This window comes from Microcaecilia unicolor, chromosome 5 (assembly GCF_901765095.1).
Source record: "Microcaecilia unicolor chromosome 5, aMicUni1.1, whole genome shotgun sequence".
Lineage (NCBI taxonomy): Eukaryota > Metazoa > Chordata > Amphibia > Gymnophiona > Siphonopidae > Microcaecilia > Microcaecilia unicolor.
In genome coordinates this window covers 108,062,091-108,085,107 of record NC_044035.1, presented here as the reverse complement: position 1 = coordinate 108,085,107, position 23,017 = coordinate 108,062,091, and the positions used below count along the sequence as shown (strand labels likewise).

Genomic DNA, 23,017 nt, shown 5'->3' with positions numbered 1-23,017 from the left:
TCCTCGGCAGCAGCCCAAGGGCTCACGTTTGCTCCAGAGCCCGGCCCCGCGGGCTCTGAACCTGAGAACCTGACAACAATACTCCAGGTGGGGCCTCACCAACGTCTTATACAGGGGCATTAAAACCTCCTTTCTTCTGCTGGTCACTCCTCTCTCTATACAGCCTAGCAATCTTCTAGCTACTGCCACCGCCTTGTTGCACTGTTTCGTCGCCTTCAGGTCCTCAGATACTATCACCCCAAGATCCCTCTCCCCGTCCGTGCCTATCAGACTCTCCCCGCCTAACACATACGTCTCCCTTGGATTTCTACTCCCTAAGTGCATCACTTTGCATTTTTTCGCATTGAATTTTAATTGCCAAACGTTAGACCATTCTTCTAGCTTCTTCAGATCTTTTTTCATGTTTTCCACACCCTTCAGGGTGTCCACTCTGTTGGAAATCTTGGTGTCATCCGCAAGGCAAACTTTACCTTGTAACCCTTCGGCAATGTCACTCACATATATATTGAACAGAATGGGCCCCAGCACCGATCCCTGAGGCACTCCACTACTCACCTTTCCTTCCTCCGAGCGAACTCCATTCACCACCACCCTCTGGCGTCTGTCCGTCAACCAGTTCCTAATCCAGTTCACCACTTCGGGTCCTATTTTCAGGCCGTCTAGTTTATTTAAGAGCCTCCTGTGGGGAACCGTGTCGAAAGCCTTGCTGAAATCTAAGTAGATGACGTCCATAGCACGTCCTTGATTTAATTCTCCCGTCACCCAGTCAAAGAATTCAATGAGATTCGTTTGGCATGATTTCCCTTTGGTGAAACCATGTTGTCTCGGATCTTGCAACTTATTGGCTTCCAGGAAATTCACTATCCTTTCCTTCAGCATGGCTTCCATTACTTTTCCAATAACCGAAGTGAGGCTTACCGGCCTGTAGTTTCCAGCTTCTTCCCTATCCCCACTTTTGTGAAGAGGGACCACCTCCGCCGTTCTCCAATCCCTTGGAACCTCTCCCGTCTCCAAGGATTTATTAAACAAGTCTTTAAGAGGACCCGCCAGAACCTCTCTGAGCTCCCTCAGTATTCTGGGGTGGATCCCGTCCTGCCCCATGGCTTTGTCCACCTTTAGCTTTCCAAGTTGTTGATACACACTCTCTTCCGTGAACGGCGCTCTGTCCACCTCATTTTCAGGTGTACTTTTGCCAGTCTCTCTCGGTCCTTCCCCAGGGTTTTCTTCAGTGAAAACAGAACAAAAGTATCTATTTAGCAAATTGGCTTTTTCTTCATCATTTTCTACATAGCGTTTTGTTGTATCTTTTAGTCTCACAATTCCCTTTATAGTCTTTCTCCTTTCACTAATATACCTGAAGAAGTTTTTGTCTCCCCTCCTTACATTTCTACTTCCACTTGTGCCTTTGCCAGACGTACCTCTCTCTTGGCTTCTTTCAGTTTCATCCGGTATTCCTCCCTGTGTTCCTCCTCTTGAGATTTTCTATATTTCTGGAACGCTAACTCTTTAATCTTTATTTTCTCAGCCACTTGCTTTGAGAACCATATCGGTTTCCTTTTTCTCCTGCTTTTATTTACTCTCCTTACATAAAGGTCTGTGGCCCTGTTTATTACTTCTTTTAGCCTGGACCACTGTCCTTCCACTTCTCGTATGTCCTCCCAGCCCATCAGCTCCTTCCTCAGGTATTCTCCCATTTTGTTAAAGTCAGCTCGCTTGAAATCGAGGACTTTGAGTTTAGAGTGGCCGCCGTCCACATGAGCCGTTACATCAAAACAAACCGTTTGATGGTCACTGTTTCCCAGGTGCGCAGCTACTCGGACATTTGACACACTATCCCCATTCGTGAGCACCAGATCCAACGTGGTTCCCTCCCTCGTGGGTTCGTTCACCATTTGTCTGAGCAGAGCACTTTGGAAAGCATCCACAATCTCTCTACTTCTTTCCGATTTTGCAGACGGAACCTTCCAATCTACATCCGGCAGATTAAAATCTCCCAACAACAGCACCTCTCTTTTCTTCCCCAACTTTTGAATATCAGCGATCAGATCTTTATCTAGTTCTTCCAATTGTGTCGGGGGTCTATACACAACACCCACGTGGACCAAGGTTCTATCTTCTCTTTTTAGGTGATCCATATCGCTTCTTCCTTTCCCCAGTTCCCTGTCATTTCAGTCACTGGGATATCATTTCTCATATACAGAGCTACTCCTCCACCTATACGTCCCTCTCTATCCTTCCTAAAAAGATTATAGCCTGGTATGTTTACATCCCATTCATGGGAACCATTGAGCCATGTCTCTGTGACTGCAACTATGTCCAAGTCAGAATCCAAAATCAGGGCTTGAAGGTCAGGAATTTTATTGCTTAGACTGCGAGCATTTGTGGTCATCGCTTTCCATGTACATTTCCTAGTATGTGTTTTGGTTTTAGTGATTTGTGAGGGTGTTTTCTCTTTGGGTACCTTCTCATATTTTTGTTCCCCCTTCCTTGCTTTTTCTTCTTTTTCCGCTTCAGTTTTATTTTCAGGAACATCAGAGTGCTGTAGTGGAGCAAAAGAATTTTGTAGTGGCAACACTTGTGCGGGCGGATGCTTCTGTGTCACATGATGAAGTCTGCCCGAGCCTACTGTGAACCATCTGTTCTTATGTGGTTTTATTCTTTGAGGCAGTGGTGAGAAGTTATGATTCTGCACATTGGGCAGCAGCGATGATTGGGGGGGGGGCGACTGTGATCCGGGGGGGCAGCGGTCCTGCTCCAGACCTGGCAGTGGTGGCCTTGCCCTGAGCCTGGTTCCGTCTCTCAGCGGCCCTGTGTCCAGTCCTGGTTAGTCAATGTGCTTTGTGTGAGGACTGTTTGCTGGGGATGTGAGAGTGAGTGCTTTGTGCTGCAGCTGTGTGTGCCTGGATTGTTTATCAGTGGTGGGAGAGCAAGTGTTTTTGGCAGCTGGTGTGTGTCTCACGACTGTGTGCTGATGCAGGAGCTTGTGCTGGGTCTCACGAGGTGCAGTAGGTGCAGGTGTGCACAGTGGTGTTTCTGGGGTCACTATGAATGCCCCTATGATGGTAGGACACTTGCACACCAATCATGGATGCACTGAATGATTTGATGGTTCATACCTTGCTGGAGGTGGATAAGAGTTTGGAGGGGAGGCCCTGGAGGAGATATCCCTATCATAGAGTCTTCAGGCCCACACCTGCTTCCTGGACCTCACTTACCACGAATGCCTTACTAGGTTCAGCTTCACCAGGGCCACCATATAGCACCTTTGTGACCAGCTACAACCCCTTCTCCAGACCAGGACATCCAGGAATAATCCTGTGCCAGCCCTCCCTCGCCTTCCTGGCCACCAGCAGCTTCCAGTATGTGCTAGCAGTCAATGCAGGCCCCATCTAGCCCGCCATCCAAAACTGCCTTACCTAGCTCCTCGATGCCTTCCTCCCCACACCTCTGACTATATTACCTTCCACACTACTGCCCAGGAACTCCAGAAAACCTGCCTCAGTTCTACTCCATAGACTGCTTCCCCTCAATCACAGGCATCATCGACTGCACACACGTTGCACTTAGATTCCCCTGGGCACACGAAGAGAGCTATAGAAACAGAAATCATTTCACTCTATGAACTTGAAAGTCATGTGTGATGCTCAGGGGGAGATTGAGGATGTGTGTGCCCGCTACCCAGGCTCCACCCATGAAGCCTACATCCTCCAGCATTCAGGAATCTACCACAGGTTTGACTGAGGGGAGATCACTAGGAGCCGGCTCCTAGGTAAGCAGTACAGGGATTCCCAACCCCCCCTCCTAACCTTCAACACACTCCTTCCTTCTAGGTACCTCCAGAAACCACAGCCATTACCCCACCTCCACAAGGTCACCATACCAGCCAATACACACCCATGTCTGTGATTCTGCTTCCCCCTACAGTGACAGAGGCTACGCCCAGCAAACCTGGCTCATTACTCCTATAGTACACCCCCAAAAGGAATGCACTACCTGGAGTATTACGACTGTGTTCCAGCACTGCACAATTCAGGAATTTGTTAAAGACGCATATGTTTATGCAAGCATTTCTTACTGTGCAAAGGACGTGTAGCCTGTGGACAGCATATAAGTGGATGGGAGTGAGTTGGGGAAGAGGAATATGGTCGTATATGTATTTTAATGTGTATGTTTTTATTGTGATCTGCTTAGGTGTAAGCGAACTATACATTTTTCAGCTAAATAAATAAATAAAGAACAGAACAGACCCTGACTCTGTGTTCTTATTTCCCTTTGCCGCAGAATGTCTAGAAAGTGTCTAGATTTTAAACACAGAACAGACATTACTTGGAAATCAAAGGCAGACACACACTGTTAACTTGTAGATTTCATTTTTTCAAAGTGACTCATTAGTGTTCCCCTTTAGTGTTCATTAACTCTGTAAAACAATGGCGCTGGTACGTCTGAATTATCTTTAATAGTCCCTTTGCTACTTCTGCTTTCATAACTTTTTATCTGTTCATCTGTAATACAAACTCATAACAATTTATTGGTGTATAAAGTGCATGTTGCAATGTGTGGTTCCCTTTCATAGCCTGTGCAAATCATTTAGTGTGACTTTCATGTATATTTTAGTGTTTGGTATTTCTCTAACCTGGATATGATTTAGGGTCAGATAAACTGTAAAAGCACAGCATGTCTTCATCTATGGGACTAGTTAAAGTTATTTTTCATCTTAATTTTTTCTTTGGCTATGACAGTCTGCCTTTATCTTGTGCGTAGACTGCAACCTGGATTCTCATGGAGCTGAGGTAAACATAAAAGAAAATATTTCCATTTCTTTCAGCTTCTTCTCTAGCCCAAAATATCTTGCACTTTCTTCTATCTCTTCATCGTGCAAGTACCAGTGAGCCTACACTAACAAACCATACAGGAGCCAGTTACATTGTTTTCTAAAGCTATTATTCCCAGGAGTGTAGCCACAAGTGGGCCAGGGTGGGCTTAGGCCCATCTATTTTGAATTCAAACCTGCTGAGCAGTAGCACATCCTTGCTATAGCTGGTGGGAATCCCCGAGCTCTAACAGCTGAAGGTATTCAAAGTATCCCAGAACTCCCCTCAGCCAAGTATGGCAATTAGTGGCAGGGATCCTGATCCAACCGCTGTCAGCACCACATGCATGCTCAGTTTTCATGAATGCTCAGTTAAAGCACAAGAACTGATTGAGAGTGGGGTGCTGGGGTTGATGGTTAAAGAATTGAGGAGAGTTCTGGGAGTCATTGAATGTCTTCACCTGGCAGGGCCTGGGGATCCCTGCCAACAAAGCTATTAAAATTTTATGTTAAGCAGGGGCATGGGGTGGGTGAGAGGAAATGCATCATGCCCACCTATTTTGCCTGTTGGTCCACCCAAAATTTGCAGTCTGGCTCAGTGGCTTAGCTAAGTGGGGCCACAGGGGCCTGGGGCTACGGGGGCCTGCCCCCCCCCCAAATTTGCTCTGGTCTCCAACCCCCACCAGCTGAAGCCTTCTTCCAGTGCTGCTCTCCAGCGCCGCCACACTGCCTGCCCTGCTCTCTCTTCCATTCATGGTCCAGCACACTCGTTTTAATGAAACCGAGCATGTGTGTATACTCAATTTCATTAAAATGAGCATGTCGCACGTGAGGGGAAAAGAGAACAGGACGGGCAATGCGGCGGCGCCGGAGACCAGCGCTGAACGAAGGCTTCAGCTAGGGATCCCCGCCAGCCAAGATATGTGTGGTGACAGTGTTTCAACTGTCGGGGGTTGGGGACCCCCTGCCAGCCAAGATATGTACAGTGGCAGCAGTGGGTGGGAGGAGGCGGGGCAGTGTGGGGACAGCGGTGGGAAGGCAGACCAAAATGTGCCCCCCCCCTCACTTTAGGCTCTGGCCTCCTCCCACCTCGAGGTCTGGCTATACCCCTGGTCTGGCTATGCCACCAATTATACCTCTTTCCCCATGTTACCTTGCTCTAAAAAACACTGCAATGATCATCAATGGTCGCACTGCATGCAATTTGTTTCAATTATTTACTAGAATCTTTCTGGTTTTGTTCAGATAAAAGGTTCATTTTCTACAGTAAGCGACACAAGGAAACCTTCAAGTTAACCCCCCCCCCCCCCCTTTTACAAAGCTGCGCTAGTGGCTACCAGTGCCGACACAGCCCATTCAAAGTGGATGCGCTGTGTCGGCATTACCGCACAGTTTGTAAAAGGGGGGGGGGGGGTAAGGTAGCTAAACTCCTCCCAATCTCTAGAACATATCCTAATTTTCAAACATTTCTTTTATAATAGGCTGGGATTCTAAAATAAATTTTATTTGAAAACATCTGGCATTAAAAAAAACCTATGATGTTTCCAACAAAGTATGAGAATTTAGTTTTAATTTTTTATTTATTAATTTTTTTCAAAATCAAGGGCTCCTTTTGCAAAGCTGCGCTACCAATTAGGGCACGTTGAATGCAAAGAAGCCCATGGGACTAGAACAGGCTTCTTTGCATTCAGAGCACCGCTAATCAGTTGCATAGCTTTGTAAAAGGAGCCCCAAATCAAGTAACCATATTTGTACAGAAAAGAAGATTCTTATAATAAAGAGTGGGGTCCTTTTACTAAGCAGAAGTAAACACTAATCTGTGCTTACTATGCGGGAAAATGCACTACCGCAGGGCACAATGTAGCATCCTGTGTTAGTCTTGGCATCTGCGAACACTTCCCACATGCTATTTTTTTTAAGCACTAGGGTCATGTTTGGGGCAGCAAGTAGGCATGCCCAGCACTACTTGCTGCCCCCAAACATGTGCAGCCACATTGCCACGTGCCTACCGATTAGCAAATGGTTAGCGTGTTATCCTTTTCTCCCTTCTAAATAGGTGTCAGTAAGGGCTTATATGCTAATGGCCATATGCTACATGGAAAATTTGTTTGTGGCCATTGAGGAAATGAAAAATCGGCCAGTTTGCAGCTGAGCTAAAAGTGGCCTCAGTGCGTGGGGAAATCCACATGCTAGTCATAGCGCAGGCCATCTTTTAGCACAGCTATGTAAAAGGACCTCAGTCTTCTCAATATTAGGACAATATCTCCTAAAAAAAAGTCCACCATAAGGAATAGTTACAAGTTCAAGCAGGAGAAAAAGTCAAGCACAATATACAAGGGAAAATGATTTAACATTGCAAAAGTCATTTCATTTTCTCACAGCTTATCAGTAAAGAATGTATTCTGATGTATGTTTTTGGGAATCCAGGGAATTTAACATTGCTATAGATACAGCATAATCACTTGTATTTAATGCTTCAAAAATTATTAAGAAAAACCTGAGACCACCATGTACTTGTAAAGCAAAAATCCATATAACAAGTACAGATGCGTATTCAGTATCAAATTATTTAATTTTTAGTTCTGGATTGTAATTGAGATACATTAAGCAACTTAGGGGCCCTTTTACTAAGCTGCGTAAGCGTCTATGCTTGCCAAAATGGAGTTAACGCCCGACTACCGTGTGGCTTTTGCAGTAATTTAATTTTTGGCGCATGTCCGCTACACTCATCTGAAAATATTTTTAATTTTCAGGCGCACGTAACGGATGCACACCAAGTGGCATTTGGCGCATGTAGGTCATTACTGCCCGGTTATCGCGTGAGTCTTTACCACTAGGTCAATTGCTGGCAGTAAGGTCTCAGACCCAAAATGGACATGCAACAATTTTCTTTTGCCGCACGTCCATTTTTGGCAAAAAAAGGCCTTTTTTACAATTGCGCTAAAAAATGGATGGGTGCGCACCCAAAACCCGTGCCTACACTACTGCAAGCCATTTTTCAGCGTGTCTTTGTAAAAGGACCCCTTAGAGGCTGAGGGACCTCTAGTGGTGCTGGGGCAAGATAGCAACATAGAGGTGCAGCTCTGGGCATTTGATGAGAACAAGGGCCAACACTTGATCTCACTTAGACATTTCACGTAGTTTGGCATCCATACAGTTTAAAGAACTCCAATCTTAGCAATTTAAAAGTGAACTTCTGAGTCACTACAAACTTCCCGTAAAAACCTCTGAAATATTGTATCTCCCAGGTTCGTACCACTTTCTTTTAAAGAAACTGACTGTATATAAAGTTTTCCTCTTGCAGGCAGTGTAAAGACTTTTTTTTGTACCTTGATTTTCTTTATAGCCCTGGGAAGATTCACTTTTGCTTGTTTTCTTCACCTAAATTAAGAAAACACAAAGATAAATACACAATAGTTTACAAAATGCTGAAAGGTATAGATGTGTGATAAGAACCTAGGAAAACTACAGCAACCCCCCCCAAAAAAATATCAATCAGATGGGCATGTTACCATTTTCCCCATCTTGTCTGTATTCTGTATTGGTGAAATAAGTAATCCCAACTCTATGAAACTCATCTGTGGATGAGTATCTTGATTCTGAGCATTAATAACAATATTTCAACCTGTTTCTAGTAGGAAATTCGGAGAACACTCCTTTGAGCAGGGACTGTCCTTCTATGTTAAATTGTACAGCGCTGCGTAACCCTAGTAGCGCTTTAGAAATGTCAAGCAGTAGTAGAACACAAGCAAGAAATGCTGGCATCTATTTACTTTATTCATTTTTGCTCAATTCACCCCCAAATGCTTTGGCCTTTGAAGGGCAAATAGAGTGAAATAATTAGGTCTGTAGAATAGTAACTTAGAGGCCCTTTTACAAAGGCACGCTGAAAAATGGCCTGAGGTAGTATAGACGCGTGTTTTGGGCGTGTGCAGAATCATTTTTCAGCGCACCTGTAAAAAATGCCTTTAAAAAAAAATTTTTTTTCCGAAAATGGACGTGCGGCAAAATAAAAATTGCCACATGTCCATTTTGGGTCTGAGACCTTACCGCCAGTCAATGACCTAGCGGTAAAGTCCCATGCAGTAATGACCTACGCGCATCAAATGCTACTTGGTGTGTGCCCAATACGTACATCCAAAAATAAAAATTATTTTTCGGACGCGCACCAAAAATGCAATTACCGCAAGAGCCACGTGGTAGCCTTGTGGTAACTCCATTTTGGCGTGCATTGGGTGCGCGTAGATGCTTAATCAGCTTATTAAAAGGGCCCCTTAGGAAAATACATTTTCAGTGTAGAAAGAAGGTAATTGGTACAGTCTTTAAAAAGATTTTCAAAACAGGTAGGAAGAAGAAGAGCTACCGTAGTCCTTCTTTTAACACACTCCATGTTGCCCTGACTTGTCTACCCAAGACTTATTAAAAGGGAAATGTTCAAAGCTCTTTACTCAGGAAATAGGTATTTACTCAGCTACAACAGACTGACTCAATTTTCTCTCACAAATGTAGTTAAAATTACAAATGAGTTCCATTGCACACATACTTTTATAACCAGAAAAGGCAGTACTCGTAGGACCATGTACAGCTATGGAGAGAAAACAAGTGACCACTCCCTCACACTTGATTTCCAACTGGTTGATATTCAGAACAACTTAACCAGCCATAAATGGCCACTGAACAACTAAATTGTTTGCTCTTAGCTATTCTGACATTTTCAGTGGCACTTAACCAGCTATCTTTACTGAAAATGACTGATTAGCGCCTAAGTGAAAACTGGCTATGTTGAGGGCATTCCAGAGGCACTTGGCTGCTAAAGTTCCGATATTCAGAATTTAGAAACATGACACCAAATAACAGCCAAATAGCCTATCCAGTCTGCAACCACTATCTCCTCCTTTCCCTAAGAGATCCAATGTGCCTATCTCATGCTTTCTTAAATTCAGACACAGTCCTTGTCTCCTCCACTGGGAGGTGGTACCACACATCCACCACTCTTCCCATGAAAAAGTATTTCCTTAGATAACTCCTGTCTCTATAACATAACTTTATCCTATACCCTCTTATTCCTGAGTTTTTCATCATTTGAAAGAGGCTCATCTCTTGTACATTAATGCCACAGAGGTATTTAAACGTCTCTATCAAATCCCCTCTCTCTTGCCTTTCTTCCAATGTATACATATTGAGAGCCTTAAGTATGACCCCATACGCTTTACGGCAGAACCCACTTACCAATTTTGCAACCGCCTTTCTGGACTAACTCCATCCTGTTTAAATGGCCAGGTTTAGTATATAAACGTGGCTGCAGACATCACAGTATTATCTTTATGTGATAGATTATGGCCAGTTAAGTTCTGAATCTTGACTTAACTGGTTATGTACTGGCAGGTGCAAAAAAAAAAAAAAAAGAATATTCAACGCCAAACCCTGGACATGGCCCAGGCATTGAATATCAAATTGTGAAGAAACAATGTGTTTTAAGCATATAAAATGTATTGGATATTTTCCTGCATTATGTTCTGAAGTGTATTTCTCCAGTTTGGCAAGCAGATGGTGCATGTTCATGCTTAAAGCTGTTACAGAGGACTGACTTCTCTTTCTTTATTTGGCACACAGATAATAGGAAGTGCCTGTAGTGATGTAACCAGTTTTTATTTGATACTTGACTGTTATGGGCTCTGACTGGCCTGGAGTTTTGAAAATTACCCAGCAGATGCTAGCTGTTCCCTCAGTGTTATCCAGGAAGAAAGAGAGACAGATCTCTTTGCTGAGGCTCAGTGAATTATATGTCCTGATCTTTCCAGATACTGTTTAGACAGTATATAGATGTTTAGTTATAATCAATAGTGTTACAATTGATCCATATTTCAGTTACCTGTTATTTTTTGTCAATTACACATTTTTGTCCACTGTTCCAAGTTCTGAGAATAAACACAATTGTTGTGTTTATTCATTCTGCCTGTCTAGACTTATAAAGAATCCTTGTTGTTTGTGTGTTGGGTCTGTGAGTGCTTTCTGGGAACTGTGGGACCACTGGGAATGTGGCTCCAGTAACCTAGAAATCACTGGGGATAATTGGAGAGCAGCACACTCACCCAGAGGCAGTTATGACCCAGTCAGTGGGAAGAGGGTGAAAGTAGAGAACAAGCAACAGTTGCAGGCGGACCTGAGCTGTGCTGGGGATAGACCCTCTAAGTGCCCGTGGGATAACCCCAGGCAGGTAGCCAGGTGTTTTGTGACACTAATTATTGCTGACCGATTTCCAAATGTTTATGTATTATTTTTTTCCCCTCCCTATCACTGACACAGATAGTTTAACATACATACTCTGTACTACTTCACTTTCAAAGAAAAACAATACAAGTATTACCTTCAAAGATTTGCATAAAGAACACAAGTTAAAAACTAGGGATGGGTAGCCAAAAAACTGTCATGTCATGGAGTCAGAGTTAAAATCGGAAGCAATTTTGGGTGGAGTCAGAGTCAGTACAAATGTACCTACTCAGACTCCAGCTTTAAAATAAAAATTTACAACATTATAATACAAGGCATATTTAAATTTAAAGCCTAATATCAGTTGGAGTCAGACAGTAGAAAAATAGAGGAGTCAGAGTCGAAGGTTTGGTGTACCAACTCTACAGCACTGGTGCCATGCCGTTCCAGTCTCATTTCCATGAATGTTCATTTCATTCAGGTTTTTTGTTGTTGTTGCTCCAGAACAAATGCTGTCAAGAGTACACACTCTTTCAAATAGGGCACACTCTTTGGGAAGAGTGCATACTCTTTACAAATAGCTTGCAGTCTTTGCAAAGAATGTGCAACAAACAAAAAAAAACACAAAATGTTCTATTTTTCTCTGCTCATTTTCATTTGTTAATGGTATACAATATGTTGTTCACATATCCCTTGTTGTTGCAAATGACTGCCCATCCTTAGTTAAAATTGCTTGTGTAATTTGCAATTACCTGATTAACAATTAACTCATAACATTCAATGGAATAACGTGATAAATCTATATCGCATAAACAACTTATGAAGAATTGCACAAGGTAGCCTGCATTTTTTTTCAATTAGATGTAAATATTCATGGTGGTCATTAGGACCATCATTTTGTACAATGAATGCTATATATATATATATATATATATATATATATATATATATATATATATATATATATATATATTTATTTTTTTATTTATTTATTTTTTTTTAAATAGTATGAATAAGCACAGTGAGTTTGATCAATCACTACAGCTTTGCCTAAAACTTTGTATACATTTTCTCCCTAACAGTCCAGGTGTGTTATGACGCCTCTTGCAGTATAGCCACTATAAGAACATTCTACTACAGTGATAAAAGAAAACAGTTCCATCCAATAAGTTGCTGTGCTAAGAGCATTCAGATCACATGGAAAGATTTACAGATGATCCTTCTCATGCAAGTACAATAGATAAAAGGGGCAATTCTATAACTTGATATCTCAATATAGGCGCTATAATGGTGCACTCTCAGTGCCAATACTATAATGACATCCGGGCATGCCTAAGCAGTTAAACGGAATATGAATGTAAAGATGCACTGGCATGTCACACTTTAGGTGTAACTACTTATGCCTTGTCAATGTCTAGCATAATTTAGCACGCTTAAGTATATCATGCAACATGCATGATGTAATTAAACTCTGGAATTCGTTGCCGAAGAATGTGGTAAAGGCGGTTAGCTTAGCAGAGTTTTAAAAAGGTTTGGGATCTTGCCAGGTATTTGTGACTTGGATTGGCCACTGTAACAGGATGCTGGGCTTCATGGACCTTTGGTCTGTCCCAGTATGACAATACTTATGTACTTATTATGTAATAGTATTCTATAAGTTGCCATGAACTACTTGGTGACACATCCATGGACACACATGCCTCCCCTGTGTTCTCCCCCCTTGCAGTTACAGATTCTATATAGCCCGACTTAAGTTGCATGCGCAAATCCAGTCATATTGGATTTGTGCACACAATGTAATTAGTTAACAAGTCAATCTGTGCCAATAATTGCCACTTAACAAGAAATTATTGACACTAATTGGCATTAATTAGAGTTTACATGAAGAACTGTCTAAGGATATTCTATAATGTGATGCACATAAATTCTAAGTTGCATAGTTGGAAAGGGGGCGTGGCCATGGTGTGGAATGGGTGGGTCATGGGCGTTTCTAAAATCTATGTGCTTTGTTATAGAATACACCCGGTCCATGTCTAATTTAGGCATCAGCGTTTACACCAAGTTTTATAAATCATGAAGAAATTTAGGTTTATTCTATAAGGTATGCTTAAATTTAGGTATACTTTATAGACTACACCTAGGCGTATTTCATTTCACCACCGATTTTTTAGGCGTGATCTATAGAATCCAGTCCAACAGTGCTTGCCTTATAGAATAATGTGTAGTGCTCTTGCACACTTAGGGCCAGATTCTGCAAATGACATCTAAAATATATACGCGTCCGATTAATGCACCTAGCACTATTTTATATAATGCACCTAAAGGTAGGCACATTGTATAGAATAGTGCGTAGGGCCGTGAAATGCATCTACATTTTGGTACGGCCATTTACGCCACTGAAAATCTGGTGTAAATACCCACACCTAAATGTAGGTAAGTTCTCCCGAATTCTATAACAATGCATGTAAATTTGAGGAATGCCCCCCAACTCACTTACACTTCTCCCATGGACATGCCCCTTTTTCAGCTATATGCATTAGAATTTATGTACGACTCTTTTTAAAATACACCTAGAAAGTGCACATAAGTTCCAATTTTGGGCAATTAGTGATGATAATTGGTTGTTATCGGCCAATTATCGCTGATTGGCTCGTTATTCAATAGGTCAACCAAAGTTAGGCATCGGAATGATCTGCTAAGCTCCCTTACATTATGAGTGTAACGGCTTTAATAGAATACTAGCATAGCATGCTTTTTGTGCCCAGCTTTGGGCACAGGCATTTACGCCTGCTGAAGGCTGGAGTAAATGCTCGTGCTCAACTAATGGCAGTTAGGTATGGAAATGACAGTATTCTATAACTCTACCCTTGAATCCTGGGAATGCCCCTGAACCGCCCATGTTCCTCTTTTGGCCACGCCCCTTTGGAACTGCACATGAGATAAGTCAGGTGCACAGGCTATAGAATAGGGGCATAAGACAGATCCACTAATGACCACTTTTCCCTCTAAGCTGAGCGGAAGTCCTCCAACTGCATTGCTGCCAGTGTGGGGGGGGGGGGGGGGGGGGTCCTTCAATAGTATGTTTTCAATTACTAGGGAAAAGCAGGTTCCCTGGAGTCTTGCAGAGCTTGCCTGCTCTCACTATTGAAAATATGGTAGTGAAACAGCACTTCCCACTGGCAGGTCTGTAGGTAGAGGACTCCCGCTCAGCTTAGAGAGAGCAGTGCTAATCACTGTCAATTAGCACTTGTTAATACCAACATTGCATCCCACCCCACCTGCAGAACTGCTGCTGCCGCTCCCCCACCACACTCAGACCGCCACCACACCGCCTCACACACTCAGACCGCTGCTGCTCCCTTCCCTTCCCCTCCCTTGACTGCTGCTGTCCTCTCTTGCTCCTGTGTGCCAGAAGTCAGGTTAATGCAGTCATCCGGGTCCTGGGCAGCACACAGCAGGAACAGCAGACCCATAAGCAGGGAGGCATGAAAAAGATTGCTGGTGCCGGGTCCAGGCCCGGGCCCCTCCTTGGAGGCTGGGCCTGGGGAATTTTGCCCCCCTCTCGGTGGCCCTGTCCACACCCAACTCTGGGCAACCTGTACTGAATCTGGGGGTAAGTACTAATTAAGGTACCACTTGCTTGTGAAAGATGTGCATAACTGCATACGCCTAGTTATAGAATTGCCCTGTTTGTGTCTGGGAGAGAATTTTTCAGAGCAGCTCTTCAGGTAAAAAGGCCTTGTCTGAAAATGTCATTCTTCTTCAAAATATGACTAAAAGAACATGTGGCTTCCATAGTGTGTGTAATTTTTGCCATCTTAAAAGGTTGAACTTCTTATTTAGGACAAGGGAGGAAAACAGCACCCATACCTGGGATTTACAAAAGTATGCATGAATATTTTATCTGCTCAGTCGCCTGCACAAATAGGTGCAAAGCATGTGGATACTTAACAAGCACACTCCACAATCTAATTTTCAAAGTGGCTTCTTTGTGAAAATTGGTGCATTGTACAGAGACTAAAGCAGCCTGCATACCTTGTGGCCTAGAGAAGATCGCCGCATATGGAGGGGCATTTTCGATATGATGTCTAAATCTGATTTTGGACATTTTATGCAAAATATCCAAAAATCCAGTAGCAAACATGGTCAATTTCAAACCAGAAAAATGTACAACTTTTTGTTTCAAAAACAACCATTTGCTAGATGCTTTTGTGCTTAGTACATCTATCTTTTTGGGCCATTTTCGGACCCCCCCCCCCCCCCCCCAAAAAAAAAAAAAAAAAAAATCCAAAGGAAAAAAACACAAAAACAAGCTATTGGGATTCTTACTAGACTGGCCACACAGACAAGGCAGGAGAGCAGTGGAGCACACTAGGAAGCACTGCAGTGAACTTCACATAAATGGACCCAGGTACACATGTCACCATTACCCTCTTATATTGTATGGCAAGTCCTCCAAAACCCACCAAAAACCTACTGTACTCAACTCAATAACCCTAATGTCTGCAGGTGTCACCTACATGTGGGTACAGTAGGTTTTTAGTGGGTTTTAAAGGGCTCTCACTTTCCACCACAAGTGTAACAGAGTAGTATATGGGCCTTGGTCCCTTTATCTACAGTGCACTGCACCGACCACTAGGCTATTCCATGAACCTGCTTGCTGCTCTAATAGGATTGCCCATAACATCTGAAGCTATTATAGAGGCTGGTATGCACTGTTTCTGTCACATCTTTTTTTTTTTTTTTTTTTTTTTGGGGGGGGGGGGGGAGTCAGGTGCCACTGGGGGAGTAAGGGGGAGAGGTCATGCCTTAATCCCTCCAGTGGTCATTTAGTCATTTAGGGTGGCTTAGTTGTAATTGAAACAGGTCATGACCCCAGACATTTTTGCTTTGTTCCAATATGGCAGAAAAATGTCTAGGTTTTGTGAATGCCAAAATCTCCCCCTTTATGATTTGGACGTACTGCAGACAAACTGTATAGAAAACCATCTTAAAATTGGATTTCGAAAATAGCAAGTTGGACGTTTTAGCAAAAAAGGTCCATCTTCCACTTTGTGCTGCTTTTTGAACGTTTTTCTGTTTTGAAAATGAGCCCCAAGTCTATTAAATGATTCTGCTTGTGAAGGTCTCCTGCAAAGGATGTTCTGGGAAGAATGGATTCACTATCTATTGGTATGTAAAACACTCTAAAAGTATACATTACCTTATCTTTTAGTTCTCTGGTTGCTTGCATCCTCTTCCTCATGCGGGCAGGGCCTTCATATAAATTGAGCGCTAATTTTTTGGGTGTCAGTCCTGTTAATGATCCCCACAATCCTCTTTCCATGGTTAGTTGTTGTTTGACCTTTTTCCATTCTTTAACTGCTTTACTGTAAGTGCACTGCATAATCTGGGAAGAGTTACATAATTTTGATGAATTACAGTCAGTTAACCAAAATCACAAATCTATGGCCATCATATAAACTCAGTACTTATGGGTTTGTATATTGCTTTTGCACTGTTTTATTTCTCTTTGGACAGGGAGCTCTATCTCCTACAAAACTTGTTATTCAGTCTAGGGACAGGGGTTTTCATTGTTATGTTCATAGGTATCAGAGCATGTACCTATAGGGATGATCAAGAGTGGAATACAGGGGTATAGTATGTGACAGTAGGGGTTGCACAAGATAAACTGGGAGGGGGGATAGTACTAACAGGAGGCCAGTGAGTATGTGATGACTGGAAGGGATGAGCTGGTAATTAGGGCAGTAACAGGCAGATGTTCAAAAGCAAACGCCGGCGCTAGAGGCTGTTAGTGCCATACTAGCACCGGCGTTTGTTACCGCCCCATGATCAGAGCCCTCAAGCGCGTGAAACGACACGCTTGAGGGCTCTTTGCACAAGTAGCATGCTAATGCATGCTAAACAGGGCTTAGTGCATTCATCGCCAATGATCAGCAGTCAGCGCACCAAAATTTGGGTCGCTGGCTGCGGCAAACCCTACGCCAGCTCCGAGCTGGCGTTAGGGTTTGCAGATCATTGGGGAGAAATGGTGAGCCCTGTCCAGCATGCAGTTGCATGCTGGCAGGCCCCCTTCCCACCCCCCAAAGCAAACCTGCCAACAGGGGACTGGAGGTCCGGTGGACCTCCGCCCCCCCCCCCCGACGACCCCCGCAAGGTTCAGGGAGAGCTGGAGATCCGGTGGGTCTCCAGCCCCCCAAACCCCCGGAAAATGGTCCCTGGTGCTCCAGTGGCTGCCGGACCTCCAGCCCCCCCCATCGCTCGCTGGGAGGGGGGGTTTGGCTGGCAGCCACTGGACCACCAGGGACCATTTTCCGGGGGTTTGGGGGGGGGCTGGAGACCCACCGGATCTCCAGCCCTCCCTGAACCTGGTGGGGGGGATCGTCGGGGGGACCAGAAGTCTGCCGGACCTCCAGCCCCCGTTGCTCGGGGCAGAGGTAGTCAGGGCCTGGTGGTCCCATGGACCTCCAGCCCCTGTGTTTTGACAGGTTTGTGCTTTTGACAGCCCAGACGTGTCAAACAAATGTGGGAGGATTGTGCTGAGCGCATGCTCAGGCACAATTTGACCGCACTTCTACCTCATGATCAGAGATAATTGCACTGCTTAAATTTGCATGCATTATCTCTGATCATAGGTCTAATAGCGCCCCGCGCTGTTCTAGCGCTATCTTAGAGCGCTGTTTGGAACAGCAAGGGGCTTTTGATCATCTGCCTGTAAATGAGCACAGCAATGAAATGCAGTCAAAGAATAATGAATGTGAGGGAAAGGGACGTTTTACTTCCTAATCCAATTTGTCTCCCTATTGTGTTCACTTGTCCTTTCTCTTCAATCCCCTCCATTCCTCTCCCTTTCCAGTCCACTTTCCTACTGCCTTCTTTCCAGTGGTGTGCTAGTAAAACAGGTTCTCTCCCCAGTCCACTTCTGCGCCCCCCCCCCAAAAAAAAGTTGCAGAGCTGGCTATACCCGTGAAGAGAGCCTGGGGGGGGGGGGGGGGGCAATGCATTACTCTCTCTGGCGAAAAAACCAACATTTTTTAAAATGCTCCCAGTTTCCAATCTAATTCATGTTTAATGTGGGATAAAATGCCATAAACAAGTAAATAAATAGATAGAAACTCTGAATGTTGAGAACCTGATTCCCATAACATGATGTCTGTTTTAGAAGCCCTTTAAAGACGAAAAAAAATCTCTGCACCAATAACAGGGTAGGTGTCACTATAACCAGTCCCTCCAAATGACACACTGATTACAATTTATAACAAATTAATACTCTACCTATGAAAAGTTATTCCCTTATTATATTTCCTCTGTGTACATCCCTATGCTCAAGATGGCGGCATTTAATTTTTTTTTTTTTACAGTATCCTCCCCACCCTACCTCACCTACCTATTACAGACCTCCTCCCCGCTCACCTGAGTCGAAGGGTTGCACTCCCAGCGCATACCTGAAGGCAGCATCCCTGGTGGTCAGTGGAAGATCCCCAGTCTTTCCTGCCCGCTCTGACCCTCCTCCCGCTGCATCTTCTTTAAAATGGCTGCCGAGACTTACAAGGGGGGCCTCGCAAGACATCTCCTTCCTCTTCTTCCCTCCCCTCCATCCATATGCATCTCCTTCCTTTCTCTTCCCTCTCATCCATCCATGTCCAGCTTTTATCCTCTCCCCCGTCCATGATCCATGTCCATTATTTCTCCTCTCTCCACTCCTCCATCCATGTTCATCTCACAAATTCACTCTTCCCTCCCCTCCATCCATGTGCATCTCCTTCCTGTCTTCCCTCTTCTCCATCCATGTCCAGCATTTCTCCTGCCCTCCCCTCCATCCATGTCCAGCAACTCTGCTCTCTCCCCTGCCCTCCCCTCCCTTCCATGTCCAGCGATTCTCCTCTGCCCTCTCCTCCCATCTATGTCCAGCGATTCTCCTTTGCACCTATTCTACCCTCCCAACCATGTCCAGCGATTCTCCTCTCTCCCCTGCCCTCTTCTCTCATCCATGTCCAGCGATTCTCCTCTGCCCTCCCCTAACCATCCATGTCCAGCGATTTCTCCTCTCTCCCCTGCCCTCCCCCATCCGTGTCCAGCGATTCTCCTTTGCCCTATCTTCCCCTCTTATCCATGTCCAGTGACTCGCCCCAGCCTCCACCTGCCCCCCTTTTCAGCCTCCGTCGATTTCCAGCCCCAGCCCCACCTGCCCGCCCTCAGCTCCCCAACAGCCCATCTTTCTGTTCCTGCCTCCCGCGTTTAAATCTTTTATTTATTTCCTTGAAGTTGCAGCACTGCCGGTGGCATTAGTGAAAGCAGCGCACCCGCCTCCTCCAAATCCAGCCTTCCCTTCTCTCAGTTCCCGCCTTCCTCTGATGTAGTTTCCTGTTTCTGCGAGGGCGAAACACTGAGGGAAGGGAAGGTTGGCCTCGGAGGTGAGTTTGCGCTGCTTTAACTAATACCACCGCCTTCGCTTCGACGTTAGGTAAAAAAATTAAAGATTTAAATGCGGGATGGCAGAAACAGAAAGCAGAGCTGTCGGGAAAATGAGGGTGGGCAGGTGAGCCCGCTCTGGGGAAAAAAGATGCTGCTACGCTGTACTGGCGCGTATCTGCACAAAAAAAGGACTGCTTTAAAAGTAAGTTTGGGGTAAAAAAATGACACCTAGTATCCACACTTTATCAGTAAAGGAGTATGTATGACTCTGGAGAACAGGGGGAGATGGGATGTGACAATAGGGATTAGGAAAGAGAACCACCTCAGTATTAGCACCTAACTTTAAGCAGTATCAGTGGCGTAGCAAGGGCGTGGCGGTGGGGGGTATCACCTCAAGGGGGTGCTCCCAAAGTCCTCTTCTTCCTGCCAGCTCCTGCACCCTACTACCTTTACAAAAGAAATTTCGGAAGCCGAGGCGCAGCGCCCCGCATCTCCATGTAAAAGCAGTGTGGATCGGCTCTTCGGGCCTTCCCTCACTGTCTGTCCTGCCCTCCATTGACACAACTTCCTATTTCCGCAAGGACGGGACAGAGTGAGGGAAGGCCCGAAGAGATGATCCACACTGCTTTTACATGCAGACGTGAGGCGCTGCGCTTCGGCTTCCGAGATTTCCTTGTAAAGGTAGGGTGCGGGAGCTGGCAGGAAGAAGAGGACTTTGGACGGAGCTGAGGGTAGGCACTGGGTCGGGGGAGACTCAGATGGGAGAAGGGGGAACAGATGGGAGAAGGGGCGTGGAGCCTCCCAACAGTTAAAATGCACTCAGGGGGGGGGGGGGGGGTGCAACGGCAAACTGCACCGGGTGGCAGCCACCCTTGCTATGCCACTGAGCAGCATTTCTAGAATTGCCCCCATTGTGGCTGGATTTTTCATTACATTCAGATAAGTTTGTAAATGATTATATTGCCTTAGTGCTCACACAGTTTCAGTACTTCCATATTGGCTCACAATTGTATGCTACCTCTCATTCATTAATATTAGTATTCATTTGTTCATGCTATATTTATATTTGTGATATTCACTGCAATTTGATTCTTTCCCTTTCATATCTCGGATGTTTCATTCATTTTCTATGAACCAAGTATCATTTTACAACACATCTTTTAGTGCATCATTGTGCTTTATAAATTAAGAAATTACACTTTTTACCTGATGATGGTTCTTGTACAGACATGAAAACAGCTCTTGTCCTTTTCTCCTGCACAAATCCAAGCATAACGAAAAGTCCTGAGGGAAAATCAAATGTAGTAAATTAGTGAAAATTAAAATAAGAGAAAGTAGCAACGAGAAATGTTGTCTGCCTGTCCACACCAGTCTCTTTACAACAAAAAAAGCAGAATGATAGAAGTAAATATACCATAGGTGATTTTATTGTATTAGTATTATTATTGTTATTAAATTTATTTTCAAAATTAAAAAAAGATCACACTGACATGCAGAAGAGCAATGTTTGTCCTCCAAGTCCAGCTCCTACGCTTCATAAAAGAGGGCCTGGGTATTCTCCATGAAAAGTGATAACAAACACTATGAAGAAGGAAGAACCAATCATCACAAAACTATGACATCTGCTGGCCAGGTTCAGTGGGCACAGAACGAAGGGGCCCTTTTGCAATGCCACGGTAGACCTACTGCAGCGTTTCACGTGTGCCAATCTGACACTACCGCTGGCCCACCATGAGAGCAGGCAGTAGTGCCATCCCCACTGAGTACCATTTCTAGCATGATAGAAAAAATGTTTTTTTTTTTGCTCCAGGGACTTACCTGGTGGTAATGGGGCAGCTTGTGGTGCTGCCCAGTTACTGCAGCGCAGTGCACGGTTAGTGCCAAGTTAGTGTGGGAGCCCTTACTGCCTCCTAAATAGGTGGCGATAAGGACTAGCATGGTAATGGCCACGCGGCAAGTGTGCACTTACCACACAGCCATTTCCTCTTTTTTTTGCCTTTTTCCCTGCTGTGGTAAAAGAGGCCTCGGTGCACAGCAAATCCACGCACCGATGCTACTGCAGGGCCCCTTTTTCCTCAGCTTGGTAAAAGGGACACAAAGTGAGAACAGTACATTTCCAACAACAAACTATAATTCCAAATAAAAACAGATAAATTTAAAGCAATGATTATAATACAGTAGTGCTAAAATAAATAATATACAAACAAAGACAATATTTATGAAACAGTGCTATTAAAATTCCAACATGGCCATGTACTGGTAATTGCCTACAAAGGACATTAATGAGTCACAATAAATATATAGATCTGACTATATTCTAAATAAAAATGATTATTGTCTCCGAATCACCTATAAGAGAAAGAAGAAGTACAATATAGATAGATAGATAGATAGATAGATAGATAGATAGATAGATAGATAGATAGATAGATAGATAAACATATTATTAAATAATGTCTCATAATCTAAGCTTACAATAAAATTACAATACAAATAAATAAAATCAATAAAAAAATAAAAGGGGTTAGCTTTACCCAGCCTCAATCCGTAGAAATACATGGACATGCACATATATGTACTATACAAAGGCAGCAAACCATGTATTTTATAGTCACCTGTCTTGTGCATAAGATGCTGTTTCATGCACACAAAAAAAAGTTGTATAAAATGAAGCCTTTAATAGTCATGTTGATTATGACCTCATTAGATTTAAAATTCTGAAAACTGACACAAATCCTCCTTGGAGCGCCATAAATTTGAGATTAGTGCTTTCTCCCCAGTGGCTAGTATATTGTTTCTGTACCACAACAGCATCACAAATTTTGTGACATCAATGAATATGATGGGGGGGGGGGGGGAGGGGAGAGGTTAAAGAATACCCCTTTCTCTGCACTTAATAGATTAGAACTGTGTTTGCAAAATTGCAAAGTTAATTCATGAGTATTCTGTATGGCATTAATCAGTAGCCAAGTTAGCAGTAATAATGCTTGTGAATATTGCCATGATCCCTCACTGCATTCAAGATAAATTAACTTGTCCTTACATGGAACATTTTCAAATAAGATCAGGGAACAAATACAGGGACCCTATTACTATGCCATGTAGGCGCTTACGCGTGCCCAATGCGCATCAATTTGCAGTTACCGTCCTGCTACTGTGTGGCCCTTGTAGTAATTTCATTTTTGATGCACATCCGCTATGCGCGCTGGGAAATAAATTTTTAATTTTCTAGCGCATGGCAGAAACCGGGAAGTAATCGTCATTCTATGCGAGTAGATGATTACTGCATGGTTAATGCGTGAGAGTTTACTGCTAAGTCAATGGCTGGCGGTAAGGTCTCAGACCCAAAATGGATGCACACCAATTTTTATTTTGCTGCACGTCCATTTTCGGCAAAAATTTTAAAAAAAGGTCTTTTTTACAGGTGCGCTAAAAAATGGATCTGCGACCACCCAAAACACGCGCCTACACTACCGCAGCCCATTTTTCAGCGCACCTTAGTAACCCCCCCCCCCCCAGTCTTTAAAAACAGAGAACATTCAATAAACAAGCCATTGCTTTTTAAGTTATCAGACTAATTCA

At 43.9% G+C, this 23,017-nt stretch overlaps 1 protein-coding gene across 1 annotated transcript in view; it reads right to left on the bottom strand.

The window, feature by feature from the left end:
- Nucleotides 1–23,017, bottom strand: part of WDFY4 (WDFY family member 4) — a 593,767-nt gene that overhangs the window by 243,849 nt on the left and 326,901 nt on the right. The window contains exons 41-43 of the mRNA XM_030203170.1: nucleotides 20,642–20,719; nucleotides 16,224–16,409; nucleotides 8,140–8,191 (exon numbers count right to left, since the gene is read on the bottom strand). Coding sequence (XP_030059030.1) covers nucleotides 8,140–8,191; nucleotides 16,224–16,409; nucleotides 20,642–20,719 — 316 coding nt within the window. The remainder of the gene's footprint in view (nucleotides 1–8,139; nucleotides 8,192–16,223; nucleotides 16,410–20,641; nucleotides 20,720–23,017) is intronic.